General features: G+C 45.6%; 1 protein-coding gene across 2 annotated transcripts; it reads right to left on the minus strand.

The window, feature by feature from the left end:
- Window positions 1-5,553: 5,553 nt before the first annotated feature.
- Window positions 5,554-14,162, minus strand: LOC119648709. Of its 2 annotated transcripts, none has more exons than XM_038050516.1 (4): window positions 14,083-14,162; window positions 11,245-14,026; window positions 7,615-7,731; window positions 5,554-7,556 (listed from the first exon to the last, which is right to left on the minus strand). In XM_038050516.1, exons 2-4 carry the CDS (start codon window positions 13,974-13,976, stop codon window positions 6,305-6,307), a joined length of 4,101 nt encoding a protein of 1,366 aa, XP_037906444.1. In that variant the 5' UTR covers window positions 13,977-14,026; window positions 14,083-14,162; the 3' UTR covers window positions 5,554-6,304. The 2 variants fall into 2 exon arrangements, with proteins under 2 accessions (XP_037906444.1, XP_037906446.1); XM_038050518.1 differs by having other exon boundaries at window positions 11,245-14,022; window positions 14,083-14,125.
- Between the last annotated feature and the right edge of the window lie 5,572 nt (window positions 14,163-19,734).

The following is a 19,734-nucleotide window of genomic DNA, read 5'->3' on the forward strand; positions in this document are numbered from 1 at the left end:
TTCACGTTGACTGCCGTCACCATTCGCTTCAATCACACGCCGGTCGGGCCAGATGAGGAGACGGTTAAACTTCTTGTGGACTGCTCCGACAAAAAAATAAATGAACAGCTCATAAAGCACCTGCCAGTAAATGAGACGGCATTAACAGCTACCGTCCCTGAGTTGGCAGAGGCCATCGGTGCTTTGCGTTCGGAAAGTAGGCGATCAATAGGGTCCTTGGGATTCTCGGCAAGTATCGAGGCATGCTGGTACCACCGTAGGTTTTTCGAAAAGACTAAAAATAGTACCAGCCCTTGCAATTTCACACTGAAAAAACTAAACTTGCAGGGCTTCTGGCGATTGGTACCCGAAATGCAGCACCACGTCGCCCCTTAAGCCAGTGTTCTTCTCATATCCCGGCATCATTGAAACTCGCTGCAACAAATTTTTCGTCGATCCGCACGAGTGGCGACAGACAGGTAGACTTGAGACTAGAGTTTCGCCGAGGGTTTTTTGGCGCGTCATTATCGCGGGCATCAGCATTTCCATCTTATTTCCTATGGCACTATGGATTGCTAGTGGATCTATGTAACAGGTCTCTTATTGACTCTCCAGCTTCCCTTAGGTCATCAAGCAAAATCTCCTCCTACTCACCCAGCACTCATTATATCACTTCTTCGAAAATACCGCGGCACCACGTCAACACTACTGGCTCCCCGCTCTTTTCTAAGATGCATCCATTACCACCGCATAAGCTCGCAGTTGCGCGGAAGGAGTTCACAGAACTTTTTTTTTCAGACGGTTGTTGGTCTTCGCCACTTCACATGGTTCCTAAATCCAAAGGCGAATGGAGACCTTGTGGCGACGATTCCAGAACGGTATCCCATTCCACTCATCCACGTTTTTGTGCACTCTATCGCAAGCTGCCGTATTTTCTCGACCGTAGACTTAGTCCAGGCATACTATCAGATCCCTATAGCTCCCGAAAGCATTCCGAAAATGGCAATATGCTAACCTTTCAGACTCTGCTGCGAGTTCACTAGGATTACTTTTTGAATGTGCAACGCTGCACAAACCTTCCAAAGATTGAAAATGTACACTTCTGTCTCGTATATTTGAATGGTGTTCTGGTCGCGTCTCCCTTTGAGTCCGAGCATTTAGAGCACCTCGAGTGCATTATTCAATGTCTACCCAAGTGCAAATCGCGGTGACTATGATATCTAAAAACCAATTTTTGACAACGAAATTTCTTTTTCGGTGTCAGTGCGGCATGAAGTCAGGGCAGTTCAGAAGAGATAGGTATTGCTTCAGGCAACCACATAAACCTGTCGCTGATTGTGAGGCAATGCTCGAATCCGATGTCGAGGTAGATATTGTGGAAGCGCTTGTTCGACCCAGGGAAAACATCCACTTCCTTTTTTACTACTTACTACGTACTTGTTGATCTTACACTTCTGGCACGCGTTGAAATCTCTAGTCAAAGAGTTTCCGTTCTTGTTCATGGACAGCCAGAAGTATTTTCCATTGACTAACCGATTCGTCGTCTTGATGTCTGGATGCACAGGTCCCTTGCCTGAGGTCTCGCAGAATAAGTAGGAGTTTGAGCCGAACATAGAACACTCCTGGAACTTATATTTGGAGTTTGCCCTCAGGCTCCGAAACTCTGCGTCGTCTTTCTGCCCTTAGGCGATTGCCATATAATCGACCGCGGCGGGGACTGCGACCTCCGAGATTCAAGATGAATGTCGGAAGTGAACTGGCTGATGAAGCTCACTTGAGGAGGGGCGAGGGTTGTCGAGCTTTTGTTTAAGCGCGAAAATAAAGGGCTTGTGGTGCGTGAACACTGTGAACGCCCAGCCTTCAAGGGAAAACCGGAAGTATTTAATGGAGAGAAACGCAGCAAGTAGATCACAATCGTAGGCGCTCTAGTTACGTTGTGCTGGGTTGAGTTGTTTAAATAAAAAGCTCAACGGTTGGCACCTACCACTATATCTGAAGCGTCGACTAACACAGCTAGGGCATCAACAATCTGTCATTTAACGGTTTCAAACGCCCGGACGGCCTCAGTAGACCACACAACCTCGCGGGAGTCTTTCGTTTTGAGCGTTGAGAATTGCTGATAGAAGTTTAACATGTCCAAGAACCGTGGTTGGCAGAAGAAGGTTTTTGATCGCTTCAACCTTGTCTGTGTCTGGATTCTGTCAGGGGGTGATCATGTGGATCACCTGCTTCTGTAGGAATCTGCATTTGTCGACGTTTAGAACACCGGCCCTCAAGAAGAGGTTGGAAAATGCACACGAAGTGGTCCAAATGCTCAGATTCGGAAGCAGAGGCAACTAAAACATCATCCATGTAAACGAAACAGAAGTTTAAGCTTCGTAGGACAGAGTGGATGAACCTCTGAAATGTCTGCGCAACATTGCAGAGGCCAAATATCATCCTATTGAAATCGAAGAGTCCGAAAGGTGTGCAGATAGTCGTTTTCGGTATATCTTCGGGAGCAACAGGGATTTGGAGGCACGTCTTGGTAAGATCCAAGGTCGTGAAAAGACGGCAGTTTGTCAGTGAATGCGCAGTCATGGATGAGCGGAATAGGGTATCCTTGGGGAGCATTCAGACACCTGTAATCTCCGCCAGGCCTCCATGCGTCATTTAGTTTAGGAACCATATTAGGTGGAGGGCATTCTTTGCAACAGCTAGCTTCTGTGGTGATCGGGGACGCACCTTTGAGAAGATCGGGGAGCCACATCGTGCTTAACCGGCTGCCCCCGAAAACAACGGAAAGAGTGTAGTTTGCGTAGTACTTGGAAATTTCTCCTGACGACTCTAAAGAGGTTACGGGGTCTATTATGGGTTTGTTCTGCAGGTCCACCAACAACCCATAGTGCAACAGGCAGTCTGCATCTAAAATGGGGGTCCTAATATCCGCCAAAACGAATCACCACGAAAATGTTCGACGCAATCCGAGACTCACGTCCAACTGCCTGTAGCCGTAACTAAGGATGGGAGGGGTGTGTGAAGCTTCAAATTGGAAAATTTTGCTTCCGGTGGAATTGAACGGGAGATTTGATTGAGCGACTTCATGACCATTCTCTGTATGCTTATAGGAGGTTTGCTAAGACCTTACATCGCCGTAAAAGCATGTACTTTTGGCGGCGTATGGCTCAACAAGGAAAGTCATATGAAGACAGTTGTACTACGTGTAAAACCACTTAGGCGCCCAATCAAACGCTTCATCCTCCTATGGTTCCCACTCCGTTTCAGAAGCTGTTCGTCGATCTAATTGGTCCGTAACCACGAAATAAGTCGGAGAACGTCGGAGCAATCGTCGTGCTTGGTTACTTCACGAAATTCGTTTTCAAGGAGGCGATCCGGCGCTTCGTGACTGAGGTTGTAGTTCGATTCCTAGTGGATCGGATCTTTAATGTCTTTGGCACTCCTTAATCAGTATTACCGGGCAACGAGGTACAATTCCGTTTCGCTCACTTCGGTCGGGTGATGAAACAAAAAGGCTTTAGATATGTGCTCATCGCTCTGTATTCTCCTCAGGCGAATGCTTCCAAATGGGTTAATCAATCCCTAATATCTGCCATCCAAGCTTAGGCCTCTCCTAATCAACGCGACTGGAACTTTCGTTCAGAACATGAACACTCATTGAGGGTCCTACTCTCAGTTACGCCAATTGAACCTCCTTCAGGATCCTTCTTCGGTCATCTCTGGTAATGCGAGTACAGAGCTCCTGAAACAAGAGGTACAAACGAAGCTGCGATTGACCCAGCAGAGAGCAGCTAACCACCACAACTTGAAGACACGACAGGCTGTTCCCGAGGAATTTCCGGCAAAGCGATTTTAACAAACGAAGTTCCTCATTGTCGCGAAGGAACGGCTGGGCGCTCATATTTACAGGTTGATGGATGCCAGTGAGAGAGATGTTGGAGTTTTCCATGGAAAGGCATAAAAGCTAGCTCTCAGTCACACCTCAATGGCTCCCTCGGGGCCAAGCTGCGGCACAGCAATCCATCGATTTCCGCAACAGGAAATATTTCTAACTGGAGGAAACGCTTACTCAGAACCTCATTAAACTGGACTCGATAGACGCGGGGGGCCAGTATAACATCAAGGCCGCTCAGGATCCACGAGTACATTTCGATGATGAAGGCAAAGCCCGACTCAGGCACCTCTGACCGTCCCAACTGATTCCTCCAGATTATTCTCCTTGCCATGGGGTCCGCGAAGCACCTGTGGTTTGTTACATCGGTGCAACTTTCCTGCCCGCATTCGGGGGTTTAAAAATTCAAATTTGAGCCTTCCAATTTCGACTCCAGCAGGGGAATTTTATCGGTGTGGCAGGGCTTCACCGCTTTGCCGAGCAACATGGCGTGGGATTTCTGATTGATTTATTTGGGGAACTGCGTGAAAAAAAAGTCCCTTTGAAAAGGGAAGGAAACAGTTTGAGATGGAATTAGGTGAAATTGTGAAACGGCGATCGAATCGAAACAAAATTTTCACGTCACATTTCAGGAAGAAAGTTCCAACAAAAGTGGAACCGGTCATCCAGTCCCATTTCAGTAAATGGAGAATTGTATCGACAAGGCGCTGAGTCTTGATGAATTGAGGAAGAGTGGTCAAAGTATCGCATTCCGGAATCGAAGCAGAGAAGAAGTAGAGCTCCGAGACTTGTAAAGGCAGAGTTTATAGCTCACTAGAGAAGCGTCGTCATAGTCTCAATCAGTCTCGGCCATTTTGTCTCCGTACCTTCGCGGTGAATCTTCTCAGATTGTGTTCTTGTCTTGTCTTCTGATACACTAAACGCGGAGGAAGAAAAAAAAACCGTCCAACATGAAGAGAATATTGTGGAGATTATATGGCAAAACTTTATTCTGTGTAAAATATTTCGCGTCAGTCCTCCCATGTATTTATGGTTTCCCCCCATCATGTTTGAAGCGGCAGGGGCGAACATTTCGATTGAACTGGGCCGCTGCAGGGTCGCCATGTAATCTCCTCCCCTCCCCAATAAGATGAAAGGAAGACGGAGGCCCCTTGTCACGTTGGTTCAAGAATCGGCTCTTGGCTAGTCCTTCCTCGTTAATCCTTCGCGCGTTAGTTGTTTTTTTTTATTTGATCCTCTTCCTTATTAGGTTCGCCAGTTTAGCATCTTTGGAAATGAAATTTTCGGGGGTATGAGCACCCCCCTCTCCAGACTTTACATCTCTATTATAGTACTTTACCTCGGGTGGGTTTAGTTTTGTTGACTACTGAGTCAACCACGTGATAAAAACTCTGTGTCTTGGGAGACTGTATTTGAGAACCAAGAGGCTCGGCCCACATTTCCCCAAACTGCTAGCATTCGGGTTAGATCCAGCACGTACCGTCCGGTTCCATATATTATCTCGCGCAGTCGGTGTTCACGACTGACAAATGCTGTTAGGGGGAGTTTGGTTGGTTGACAGACTTGGTGACCGGGTTGGTGCCAAGGTGATACAACGCTGTAGTTTCATCGTAACACATGTTCCAACCACTGACCTCATTTCAGGGCATTCGGCTTTGTTCTCGACCAACAACTCAAACAGCAGATTACGTCCAGTTTTCGTCTTTTTATTAAAGCATTTTTTTTTAACTCTTTTTACATTTTCTCTAAAAAACTCTTTTCTTTATTTACAACTTCTCTCTAAAATATTGTAAAAATTATAGTACAACGTCGATTTATATTTTCAGTATATAATCCTTATTGAATGATGTAAATGAATTAAACTTAGAAAAATGAATTCTATTACAGAAACTAAACGGTCATGCAATCTATTTACTTCTGTAGAGACACTCAAGTGTTTTTCCTGGATAGCGACATCAAGCGGACTTCAAATTATTGAAAAAAACATACACACGTCCGGATGATAGAATAATCAAGTAAAATCTAAGCTATATATCTAAACAAGAATGGTTTAACCATATCACATCACTATCAAATTTAATTTTTTTCATGTTCCACCCAAAACGGACCTACATGGAACATACGTACTGCAAGCAACTGTCGACCCAGAAGTTTCACTTCTTTATAATGTGGACATGTTTGTTTTGAGCGAAGTTATCTGATACGCATTAATCTGAACGAAACGGACTTTTTTCTAGGAAGTAAAATAACGATTTGTATTCGTTGCAGCAACTAAGTGAATGATTATCACAAATTCTTGTCCTCGGTTGTTATCTTTTTGTTGAATATGTTTAATCCTCACAAAGGATGCATATAATAAAAATATAAAACTGTAAAAAACTTCTTATCTTCAATCTACTAGAGCCAGTGCTACTTAACCTCCTTATGCTCATTTTTCTACGACTTGCTTGCACTAGTTTGAACTTCTTGTCCAGTTTCTGAGATCGGGACCCCGATCGAGTCTGTTGATGTTTGTTCGATTTGAATTGTGCCCGGTGTGAGATTAGAGGTTTCGTCGCGAGTGTCTGTCGACTCGACGGAGAGTTGTTTCATCGATTCAGCAATTTCTGTGACTGAATCTTTTTGTTCATCTTTCTCGGGAGAATTTCCTGTTTTATCTCCTGCATCGGTTGTCACTTGTGCTTGCACATCTGCTTCATTTGTGTTCTGCGGCCTTGTATTTTCAGAGTCGTCACTTTGACTAACAGATGATGAAACTGTGCTGGACGAGTCACTGCTTACGCTACTACTACGGGAACTCTGATTCCTTTCAGTCAAGTCTTCTGAGATTGTCGTAGCAGAAACCTTTACCTCTTCTGAGTTTGACACAGCAGGAATGGTAAATTCTTCTGAGTTTGCTGCTATATCCAACTCTCCTGAATTTGATACAGCCCCCGTGTCAATCGGATCATTAGTTTCCGCAACAAGTAACCTCGCCAAAGCGAGCGATTGGGACATCACCAGCTCTGACATGCTAATGCTACTGTCGTTGTTTCCTAGTGAGCTTTCTTTAACATCTGACGCCTCATTAGCGACAGCCATTTTTTGAATGCTTTCGTCAACACTTCTGGTTTCTTCATTTACAGTCTCAGCTGCAAAATCGTCGTTTGTTTCACCATTCCCTTCGTCAGAAACAATCCTTTCTTCTTCTGCATTCACTGGAACATCACTTTGTTGGTCATTGCTTTCGTTAACAGTCTCCTCCACTTTCTCTATATTGCTTCCTGGAGGTGGAGCAAGCACACCCCTTAACCGGTTCGATTTCACCGACAATTTCAACCATACTTCGCTACATAGATTCACCTCAATATTTTCATCAGAAGAGGGATAAGTTATAAACATTTTACAAACTCCATTTTCCTTTGTAGTACGTGTCTTCACTTCAGACTGACTCTTCAGACTCACCGAGATCGCATTGCCGGTTTCGACTAGTACTGCGTCAAACGAATAAGAATAAATCTCCATCACAGCCGCCAGCATTAGTACTGAACCTTTAGCCTTAACATAATGCAAGAAGTACAGGTTTGCACTATCATCACCTGCTAGTTTGGCACTGTACTTATCATCATTACAGCGCTCAGCTAGAATTTTGAGTTCAGCGGGTGTTCGCTTAGGAACCGGAGTATAGTCCAAAGCAGCCGCCAACAATCTACAGAAAAGAAAAATATTTTAAATTATAAGAAATGATCCCAAAAAAATGTACTTGCCTGTGAACTAATACGTCAGGATATCGCCGAATAGGACTCGTGAAATGCGTGTAGATTGGAATTGACAATGCATAATGACTGAATTTATCATACTCCACGCCATCGCTGCAGAAGTATCTGTAGATTAAAAACAAACATTTCTTGTTATTCACATAAACAGAAATGGTGAGTTAAAAGATGAGCACTAGCAGCTCATAGTGGTACAGGAAGTCTGCGACTGCAAAATGGTGGTTGGGGGGTCTAGGTGCTCTGAAAATGGCCTTAAAGTGAAGGAATCTTGTGTAAAACTTTAAAGGGTCGTATCTCCGTTAATACTGAGAATTTCGACAAGAGGAGCTTAATTCGTGATCACTTGTATAGTATAGAGCACATTTAGTCCTGCAAAATGGTGTATAGATTGGGGGTCTGGATGCTCGGAAATGCTGATATCCTCGATAATGAAATGCCAAAAAAAATGCTCGTTGAAATTTTAGACTTAAGTCTACCCGTCTGTAGCCAAACATGCGGATCGATGGGAAATTTCCCGCTGCGAGTTTTAATAATTGCGATGTTAAATTATAATTTCGGGATGCGAGAAAAGCATAGATCAAAGTGCCTGTATCGACGTGATGCTCCATTTCTAGTAGCCGTCGTCAAAGCTCCCGGTAACCCCAGTCTCTTGTGGAGAAAGTGCAGAGGGTGTTGCATTTTGTGGCCTCTTCGATGAATCTACGGCGGTACCTGCATGCTCCGGTGCCGAGGGTCCTGACGACTTACTACCCGATCGCCCTTTTCGAGAGGCGATTCTAGACCGTGATCTAGCCCTGCTGATCTGTGTGCTCTACAGAAGTCTCTGCAGCCTTAAAGACTGCACGAGGGTCCTGATGACTTACTACCCGATCGCCCTTTTCGGGAGGCTATGTTACACCGTTATCTAGCCCTACTTCCTGAACGCAAAGCAACGATTGTCTTCGTCTACTGCTGCTGGGCCAAACACGGCTCGCGCGTGGACCTCGAGAATTTTGTCTGCGGTGGCGGCCAACGTATCCAGATAGCCCGAATCCATATATGCCTAAATGGTCTGTGTACTCTCCAGAAATCTCTGCAGCCTTAAAGACTGCGCCAGGTAGTTGCGATCACTGTCATCTGAGCGAACCATCAACAAGATCTTTTCGATAAATTGGATACTCAGAATGGCGATAGAAATCTGTATCAACTTGCCAAAAGCTAACACCAACGTACAACCAATATCGAACACTTCTCTTGCGTTAATGACAAGAACGGTACTTTGCTTACCGACCGTCGAGCCGCAACGGATAGATGGCAAAAAAATATTTCGAGCACATTTCAACGGAAGATCGACAATTCCACATGCCAGCACAACTGAAGTCGAGGAAGCAATAACCACCAAATGGCCGAGGAAAATCTCCATAGTGGTGGCACCGGGAGACACAGTACAACTGCCTGTATTGAAAAGAAGGAGGACTCACGTCTCAAATCTTGCAATAACTGCGGTGGACCACATAATGTGTTCATGGATATTAAGCAAAATATGCGACCCCAGCTACACCGGCAACCCTTTAATAAACATAAAATAGCCAAATCATCTTTCACTTCATTTCCCAAGGTCAAGCACCAGTGAACCCCGTTTCATAAATTTTAGAGGGACTTCCCGTCATGTTGATGCAAGCTATAACACAATTCATGGCATCAATGCTGACCATATTCCAGGAGATGATGCGTAACCAGCCACAAATTCTACAAGTCAAATTTGTCATTGAACTTGAGCTGTACAGATTTTTAAACGATTCTTGGATCTCCGAAATGCATCTTACACAAAAAGACCACCGCCAGATGCAAGGATATACATTCTACGACACCAAGCATTCAGATGAAAAAGCTCACGGTGGAACTGATATTCTAATCATATCCCAGCTTAGACACTTCTCCGCCTAACCGATTCTAGCCACGAAATCATCTTTTCCAAGCTTTTCTAGGTCGCGAGAAAAGTGTATGAGCAATACAATTCCTCGCGTGATTTGCAAACCCGAAGGCCTATTTCTCGGAGTGGCCATCGAACGAGTTCACGACCGCTCTCTTGGACACAAAGCATTCACCATCGTCGTCAGGGGGGTCACATTGGCCGTAAGCGCGGCAAATTGCCTCCTCAGTTCTGCCACGTCGGCGGAGTCGTGAGACACCTCCGCGATCGCGAGGCGGTCGAGCACATCGTGCAATCGTGCGACCTGCAGAGAACCGCTATCGACACACGCTAGGATGACCTACGTGCCCTCCGACTGTCGTTGAAGCCACATGGATTTTAGGAGGTCCAAGCCAATGTTGTCCCGATCCAGCTGCTTCATTTCCCGAAGCAACTGGCCGGCTTTGCGGTCACCAAGCATTAGATCACTTACCAACAGACGCCTAGTGAACTGGGCATAGGAACACTTGCTCAGCGATAGATTCCTCATCCAGGCCGACCAACACGTGGTTGAATTTAGTGGCGTCCGTCGTGACGCCCGGCAGCGCCTAACCGAACTGGCCTACGCTGACGATATTAACATTATGAGAAGAATGGGCTCACCTGGCGATGGGTTAAGCTGAGGCCAATGTGCCTGGTGGTGGATCCCTACTATGTCCGATTACTGAGACTGAACTGTAAAGTGGTCCCGGTTTTCCTTAAACGGACACGTGGCCCATCACGCTGTCTCCAGATGCCTGGTATCGCTCCGCCACACCCTCTTGTCTTTGTATATCTCGATCTAGACAAGGCGTTTGACCGTGTGCCACACGAACTCATCTGGTATACCCTTTGGCAACACCTAGTACAGTACCAAAAGAACTCACGCGCTGGTTTAAATTTCTCTACCGCGATCCGAAAAGTAAAGTTCGAAGGGTGGCGAGCATGTCAAAACTGCTCCGTGTCTCTGTCGGTGTTAGTCAAAGAAGCACAACATCGAACACCTATGCAGAATCGTGTACTTCTGCATGATTTGGACCAGACTGGGTGAGAATTCCAGGACATCAAGGGAAGTCGTGAGTGATTTAGGTACAATATCTGTAGCTGACGAGCTGTTAGTTGACAAGACGGGTTGCTCCACGTATTGACATTGCTATCCCCCATCATAGTAACATTGAACGGAAGTATGTAGAGAAGAAGGTAGCCGAACACTGGCTCGGAAAATCAAAGAAATTTCGCGCCTCGGAAAAGTGATTGTAGCTCCCAGCTACAGATCTTGAAGAAAAAGAAGAAGACCAATAGTTGTCATCTATGTACATCAAGTGTGTCAGCTCGCACTCACGCCATGATCACATCCGAGTGAAGATATCTGCGATCGATATGGAATTGTATCGTGGGAAAATTGCAAGGGAGGCTTCTTCGATGGTATGATCATGTAATTCGCGCTAACGAGATTTCACAAGATTGATCTGAACATTGAAGTCGATGGAAAGCGGTCAACTAAACAACGATGGCTTGATGCACTAGATGGTGATTTGAGAACCTCGCGAATCCATCCCGATCAGTCCTTTGACCAAGGAAAATGGAACAACCGATAAAGACAAGGCGGTTGCGGCGTCAATACAGCGTACAATAACAAGCACTCCTTCAATATTTTATTCTAATAATTAATAACCAAATCATCCACTTACTTGGCTCTCATCATAGGCTTCGAAATGAGCTGGGACAAGCAAACAGATGCCGCCTCGGTGTTTCCACATTCCGCAATCAAACGCCTCAACGAATTATATATCGATTTGGAGTTGCTTACGTCCAAAGACATTCCCACCCTCTGCAATATATCCTTGACGCGCTTCAAAACATTCTTCAACGGAGACTGATGATTACGCAAGATCGATAAGCTGGGAAATTTCTCATAAATAAACGCAGCCACCGAACGATTTGCCAACAACATGAACTCCTCAATCAGGAAATTCGCCTCGAGCTGTTCCTGTTTTTTCACTTCAATTGGTGCTCCCGTATTCGGATCCAATATGAACGACATTTTGGGTCGATCGATTCTCAAGGCTCCGTTTTCGAAGCGTTTTCTTCGCATGATTGTGGCAAGGGAGTCCAATTGTCTGACGCATCGAACCACGTCAGCTGCTGTGAATCCGTTGTGGATTAGGGGGAAATCCAAATCGCTGAACTCTCGGTCTGGATTGTCGATAATCAGCTGGGCATGCTGGTAGGCAAACTGCGTGCAGGAACGGATTACAGTTCGTGCGAATCGCGTGGAAAGTATTTCAGCTTCAGGGGTCATATTCCAAAATACTGAAAAAGCCAATTTGTCGGTACCGGGCAGCAGGGAACATCGGAAGCATAGCGATTTTGGCAACATATGGAACACTTCATTGACCATATAAACGCTAGTAGTGCGCATCTTTACCAGCTCGTCCAGTTCACATCCTTCTTCCAGGAAATATGACACATCGGAAATGTGCACGCCAATTTCAAAGTTCCCGTCGGGGAGTTGCTTCACCGACATTGCATCGTCCAAATCCTTGGCTGTGAGAGGATCGATCGTGAAAATACACTCCTTTCTCAGATCCTCGCGTCTTCCTAGCTCTTCTTCGGGGATCGTAAACTCGCCGCTGTACATTTCATTGAATTTCTCATCGAACGGCACCAACTGCAAGTTGTTCTTCAGCAGGATCGCGCGATTCTCCGAATCCAAATCACCACATTTTCCAATTGACTGGACGATTCGTCCGATGCACACATCATTTTGCCAACCGATGATTTCAGCGACGTAAAGTGTGTCAGAGACTTTGTCCATGTTACCCTGTCGGAAGGAGTCGGGCCAGAATTCCTCGAAAATGCGAATGTTAGGTAGTCGCATGTCCTGCGGCACGAACATGATGAACTTACAGTTTTTCCGCCACGAAAGGAAACTGCCGACGACCATGCGATTATGCACTTCTTTCACAATTTTGATCACGAACGCTTTCGTGCTTTTGCCGACCACAAGAGGTTCCTCTTCGGGTAGCTGAACAGTATCTTCAAGAGGCGGGGAATCCACGTCGAGTTGGTCGTCGGTTTGGGAGTCTAAAATGACTTGATCGTCGGGTGGCGAGTCGACTGTCTCTTCCGCCGTGGTTTGCTCCTCGAACCCGTTTCGAACAAAAGCTCGCACCACATCTCCCTGCAATGCAAACTTCCTCGTCAGTGGGGTCGAAATCATGGCGTCCCGTTCACTGTCGGTCACTTTTATGAATGCGTGATGGTTGTTCTTCGCGCTAATTCGCACTTCTTCCTCAACAATCACGCCGAGGTTCGCTTCTACACATTTCTGAGCAAACGCCTCCAGTTTGCTCTCAAAGTCCTCCTCCTTAAAGTAGTTCTTTCTGCGCTTGGTGCTCGCCGTCACTGGGAAGGCAAACTCTTTTCGTTGATCCTCGGAAAGTCCTTCCTGGACAACAATGTTTACAAGATCCTCGAAAGTTTTCGGACTGGCTTCTTCCGGCGGTGGCGCGGCGGCAAACAATTTCCCAGCGAATTTACGGTCCGAGTAGTTGGCAGCAATTTTGGCGTAGGAAGAGCGGAACGGTTGTGAATTCCATTTGAGGATTTTCGGATTCAAATGCCAAAAGTTGTTGCTTTCAAGCAAAATTCCTCGGTTGCAGGCTTCCCTGGCAATGAGTTGCTCCCTCTTTTCGGCGGAAGTAAAAAGCATGTCGAGCAGAAAGAACGAGAGACTGTCCAATCTGAACTCGCCATTTCCATTTTCAGGCTTGCGGCCATAAAACTGGTCCCAAAGGGACTTCTCTGTTGAGCCCTTCTTTTGTCGCGCCCGTTTTTTTACCGATTTAGCGATGGAATCCTCCTCTTCTGTATTTCGCCTTCGACTAGGTCCCGGTTCAGATTCTGACACAGACCTTCCGGTTTTTGGCGCGTTATTTACCGTTGCGCTGGAGGTAAATAGCATGGATTTGATGAAACTGGCTTCAGCCCCTTGTTGGGATGCCGACCGTTCCGAGCAAGTTCGCCGTTTCCCCTCAGACTTCTGATCGACTGTCGTCTGTGATGGTCGCCTGTTATCCACTTTACTGCACTTGTTCGTGAATTTCGCCAGCTTGTTTTTGACACGAGAGATTTTCGCCTTCAAATCACTGGAGGCGATTGGCGTCCGGCCAATTTCTGATTTCTGGGTCACTCCATTGGGGTCAAGCGGACCAACTTCCTCTCCCTCATCAGACAAGCCATTGTCTTCCTCGCAATCGTCCTGGCCTTGCTTGTTCTTTTTCGAACGATGTCTTCTCCGGCGAGGTCTAACCCGACGTTTAGATTCTTGTGTTGGCGCCTCTCCGCACGAATTATCCTTGGAATTGGGCACAACTTCGGGAATTCGCTCCGAAACACTCGCCTTCTCGTTAGCGTCCATTTTTGTTGCAGCAAGTGTTAGCACTCTTCGTTATCATTTATCCTTTCTACCTATGAAAGAATGATTAATGTTACGGTTCTCAGGGAAATCCCGGAAAAATATGCACCTGCAAAAACGCTATACGACGAAATCGCAACAACGTGACAGTTACAGCTGATGTGCATTGATGTGTCAATGACATTTGGCAGGCACAGTTGTTCGGTGACAGATGCCAATTGGGAAACAGGTAAGCACTCTCGGGAAGATAATTGTGCTAGAGGCAAATAACGACTTTGGAAAGTTTGATTACCAATTCGGGGAAAGGAGCGTTGACGCAATATAAAATATTACAATTAATATGGTGTGATCACTCCGTACTGGAAAACGATGGAATGAGAGTTTTTAGGCACCGGTGGACAGGAATGAGAGGCGGGTTTAGAATAAAGTGCAGCGCTTCCTCATTGGTAATAGCAACCCGAGAAATGGATATCTTTTACTCGATTTGGGCCTTTGCAAGAACAGTGACCAAAGGCGGGAGGGACCAAGGAGATAGTGAGATTGAGGGAGCTTAGATTGTGGAGCCTAATTGCTAGGAGGAGGGACTTTAATTCAAAGGGGACCTTAATGTTTACAGAGATCTCTCTGCTCCCCCAACGAGGCGTTATCCATAGCAAGCGTTTTTATCAGTGGATTAGGGTGGGATCGCCACTTCTTCAGTCTGACGGAGAGGGCGTACAGAAGAGAATTTTCGTTGAATTTTATGTTCGACTTACCGTATCTGGCGGTGGATTTCCTAAGTATAGTCCTTTCGAAGCGTTGGAGAGCTTCTGCTAGGTTGGGTGACCTGGTGGCCTATACTTTCTGGCACTGTGCGTCAGTGGCATTTCCCACTGGGGTTTCTGAAGCAAATAACCTTAGATTTAAGAGAATTATCGCTGAAATACGCCATGACTCTGTTGGTTAGATGTTTGAGAGTGAGAGAGGCTAGTAAGGGCCTTTTTTAAGGAGGTGGAAATAACAATACTAAAGCCACCGCCTACTCAATTCCCCCACTCTCCACCATCACGGTGCGAAGTCAGCTCACTTTAAGTTGGTCACGTTTCGTCTCTACGTGGCGCACGTAACCGCGCTTTTCTAGTCTCCTCTGCCTTTCGCAGTTTACTATGGATAGATGCGCCTATGGAGTTAATCGCATCCCAGTCTTCCTGACATGCTAGCATTTTTCGCACCAGATTTTTTAGTACGAGCACCTCTTCTAGACTCCCTTTTAGGTTCTTGCTTTCTTCCACAAATCTTGGACAGTAGAAGAGAACGTGCTCTGGACCGTCGGCAAGTCCTTCCAACTTGAACTGTTCCATCAAGGCAGTGCAAATTTCTTCTTTGAATATCTCTTCATCGAGATCTCTGCACTGTATATAGACATCATGTTTTAGGTCCGTGCTGTGATATTCTCCCCATGGAGCTTTAAATTGAGTTCGGAAGCCATCAGTTTTTCCCAAGTTGGATTTTTCAGCTCAAACATGAAGTCATCTTTCTGGGTCCTTCGAATCTTGCTGACATTTCCGCCTAGATCTTTTAGACCGGGATCAGCTTTGACCTTTTTCAGTATATCCACGTAGGACTAATTTCCCTCTCTGGAGATCGCAATTGGTTTTGGGTGAATTCGCACTTTTACCCTTTTCTTCGCCTACCTTGGTCCATTCATCGTTTTCATTCTCTTTAGATTTTGCCGATTCGATTGCCGGAGTTTGCTCTTGGGGGATCTGCTTTCCCTCTTCGGTGTTTTTAGTTCCTTTTTTCGGGACTATTTGTATGGCCTTTTTCCTCTTATAAGCCTGCTGATTTTCCAGAGGATCCACGTCTTTTTCCGGCACTATCTTGTTTGGTGGCAGGTTGATTGCAATAAGATTAGGTGTCACTTGGGTCGCCTGTGACACCGTTGGGGTAGAAGATTTCAACTTGTCCTTGGAATTTGGTTCCTCCTGGTGCCATTTGTTGTAGAACACTCTAATATCTCTACCCCTATTTTTTTATGGCTTGATGGAAATTGTATTTGTCCTTGATAAACTCGGACAGCTCAACTATTTTTGCACCAAGTTGGGTGAAAGGTAATTCCTCTGCATTAGAGGTCTGCCCTCCATGAGTCCTAACCGGATTACTACTTTCAGTTGAAAAAAGAACTAGGTTTTTTTCTTTATTCTGTAAATATTTTTATTTTTTCCCGCATACAATCGTTTCGGAGACCACGTGCCTCCTTCCTCAATGCTAGTATCTAATTAGGTAACCTAGTTCTTTCAACTTACTACTTTCAAATAGTCCTTCACATTTGGCATTCATTGACCTTATCTCCGTTTTATCTTTTATTATGTTTGGCATTGGTGGAGATGTCAACGTTGACGAACTTCTTCTGAATGGGTCCTTTTCCTGGCCCTGGAGTACCTCTCGCTGTCGCTTCTCTTGAATATGTGCGCTCGGTGTTGTTGCCGATTTTGTCGTCCAACTCATCTTTCTTAGATTTTGTTACTGGTTATCTCAGTAGAGTGGTACGGAACACCGTCTTTTCCAAATAATCTGAACACTTGTAGTGTTAGATACCACGGTGGCCAAGTTGTCCACCACCGAGGCACTGTGGTCAAGGGGTATCGACGACCGGGAGCCCGCTTGCTCACTCCCAAAAGCGCCGATACTGGGGTTCCGAGCCCTTGCACCGTAAGTTTATTCTTTCTCACGTCTTCCATAGTGGTTTTATGTTCTGGGTATCCTTCATCATCATCATCATCAACGACACAATAACCGGTATCCGGTCTAACCCTGCCTTAATAAGGAACTCCAGACATCCCAGTTTTGCGTGGAGGTCCACCAATTCGATGTCCCTAAAAGCTGTCTGGCGTTCTGACCTACGCGCTGACATCGCTTCATCTCAGGCAGAGTCTGCTTCCTCTTCTTTTTCTACCATAGATATTGCCCTTATAGACTTTCCGGGCTGGATCATCCTCATCCATACGGATTAAGTGACCCACACACCGTAACCTATTGCGCCGGATTTTTCTACAACTTGAGGGTCACGGTATCGCTCATAGATTTCGTCGTTATGTAGGCTACTGAATCGTCCATCCTCATGTATGGGGCCAAAAAATTTTCGGAGGATTCTTGTCTCAAACGCGGCCAAGAGTTCGCAATTTTTCTTGTAGTCTCCTATCTTTATTCGTCTCGTTTGACCAGTGCGGTTTGATGTTGTTGGTTGTTTGGTTTTTGGTGCTGATGTTGCCACCATATACTTTGTCTTGCCTTCATTGATGTGCAGCCCAAGATCTCGCGCCAACAGTTTTCGAGGGTCAGGTTAAAGAGAACGCATGATAGGGCATCCCCTTGTCATAGGTCGTTGTTGATGTCGAATGGTCTTGAGAGTTGCTTTTATCTGGCCTCGCACAATGGTCAGGGTCAGCCTAGTCAGTCTTATCAATTTCGTCGGGATACCGAATTCTCTCATGGCCGTGTACAGTTTTACCCTGGCTATGTTATCATATGCGGGTTTACAGTCGATGAGGAGATGGTGCAACTGATGTCCATATTCCAATAGTTTTTCCATCACTTGCCGCAGAGAGAAAATCTGATCTGTTGTTGATTTGCCTGGAGTGAAGCCTCTTTGGTACGGGCCAATGACATTCTGGGCGTATGGGGCTATCCGAACTAGCAAGATAGCGGAGAGCATCTTATAGATGGTATTCAGCAACGTGATACTTCTATAATTGCTGCACTGTGTGATATCTCCCTTTTTATGTATGAGACAGATAATGTCTCTTTGGCAATCGTCAGGGGTTAATTCGCTGTCCCACACCATGAGTATAAGCTGACGAACCGCTTTGTGTAATTGGTCGCCTCCATATTTAACCAATTCGGCTGTAATTCCATCGGCTCGTGGCGACTTATAATTTTTAAGCCGATGAATTGCACGGATTGTTTCTTCTATGCTTGATGGTTGCAGTATTTGTCCGTCGTCTTCAGTTGGCGAGACTTCCAACTCGCCGATGTTCTGATTGTTAAGTAATTAATGAAAGTCCTCAACCCATCGCTCTAATATGTCCATTCTGTCGGAAATCAGATTTCCCTCTTTGTCTCGGAGGAATGAACATCGACGCGCGTGCCCACGTCCTTTGAGAATGCAACATTACTCGGTATGCAGCATTCTTCCGTTCCGTTGCTAGCTTACATTCATCGTCAAACTAGCCGTTCCGACTCCTTTTGCGGCTGGGGCCAAGTGTGTTTATGGCCGTATTTATAATAACGTTCTTCAGGTGGTTGTGAAGGTCATTTGTTGATGCTTCATATCCAGGATTTCTGTTGAATACAATTATTGCGGTATCCATTTCCCTCTTATAGATGTTGCGGAGGGCTGTGTTGTGGATGGCTTCAGTGCTAACTCTCACCTGATTGTCAGAGGGGATTCTGGGTGGTGTTGTCATTCAAGCGCGGAGCACCATGCCAACGAGATAGTAATCTGAGTGTATATTGGCCCCCCTATATCTTCTGACATTCATCAAGGCTGAGAAGTGGCGGCGTTCGATCAACACGTGGTCAGTTTTGTTGAAAGTGGTCCCGTCCGGAGAGGCCCACGTTTGTTTGTGGACCACTTCCCGCGCAAACCAGGTGCTTTCAACATCCATTTCATGTGACACTGCTAATTTGATAACCCGCAGTCCGTTATCAATTGTATTTTGATGTAAGGTATGGGAGCCAACGAATCACCTGAATACAGGCTCCATCCCTACTATTAAAATCCCCACGTATGATTTTGATATCATATCTGGGACAGGTTTCGAGAGTTCGTTCAACTGCCTCGTAGAAGGTATCGTCCGACTCTACAGTCTCCTCTGTAAGGGCGTGAACGTTAATGAGGCTTATATTTCTAAATTTGCCTCGCAATTTGCGCAGAGTATGTTCGCTTATATTTTCAAAGCCGATAACAGTAGGTTTCATTTTTTGGTTGACTAAGAAGCCTAGCACATGGTTTACTGGATGGGCGCTATAATATATGGTGTAGCGACTCTTTTCCAGGAAACCGGTCCCTGTCCAACGCATCTCCTGCAACGCTGTTACATCAGCCCTATATTGGAACATGGTATCGGCTAGCTGCTTGGCAGCTCAATCTCTGTACAGGGAGCACGTGTTCCATGGGAAAATGTGTAAATCGTTATTCCGTTCTCGTTGCCGAGTTCGTCGTTGTAAAATCCATCCTGTCCGTGGCTCACCAGTTGGTACAATTTGTACCGTTTTTCGATGCGGGAGACTCACCCTCATCCTTCCCCGTCTGCAGCTTTTCGTTAAGAAAGAGCTCCCTGCGGTCACCACTTGGAAGTGGGGATAGGTTTTGGTGCTATTGGTGTTGGTTCAGTGGGCGTTTCCCAGGTTTTACGCTCCATCGTGGGCACCAATCCACATTTCACCCTGGGACCTACACTGCCCTTTCTTTTTTGTTACTGAGAGATAACTCGTCGGCATCCAGAAATCAAATTTCATAAAGTAACCAGGGTTCGAATTCTTCTATCTGTTGTGGTACGATGCAACCCCTCTGATACGTCTGAAACAGCGAATTTATCCCAAGCCTACAATACCACTAACAATTCATCGCTTTCAATCTCGTTGGCCCGAAAGAAAAACCAAAAACACGTACACGCATGTATTTCAATTGGATTGAAAAGTTTATTGAATTTTCTTGTATAAAACATCAGTTTATCGAATTCCATGGGGATTTACTCAATTTTCTGGTATTTTTTATTTA

The sequence above is a fragment of the Hermetia illucens genome, chromosome 2 (assembly GCF_905115235.1).
Source record: "Hermetia illucens chromosome 2, iHerIll2.2.curated.20191125, whole genome shotgun sequence".
In the NCBI taxonomy this organism is placed as follows: domain Eukaryota; kingdom Metazoa; phylum Arthropoda; class Insecta; order Diptera; family Stratiomyidae; genus Hermetia; species Hermetia illucens.

Excerpts from the sequence above, each read along its gene's own strand:
- LOC119648709 (XM_038050516.1), bottom strand. The coding sequence starts at position 13,976 with ATGGACGCTAACGAGAAGGCGAGTGTTTCGGAGCGAATTCCCGAAGTT. Across the intron at positions 7,732-11,244 it reads AAGCCTATGATGAGAGCCAA|ATACTTCTGCAGCGATGGCG; the intron begins GTAAGTGGATGA and ends TTTAATCTACAG. Across the intron at positions 7,557-7,614 it reads CCTGACGTATTAGTTCACAG|ATTGTTGGCGGCTGCTTTGG; the intron begins GCAAGTACATTT and ends TCTTTTCTGTAG.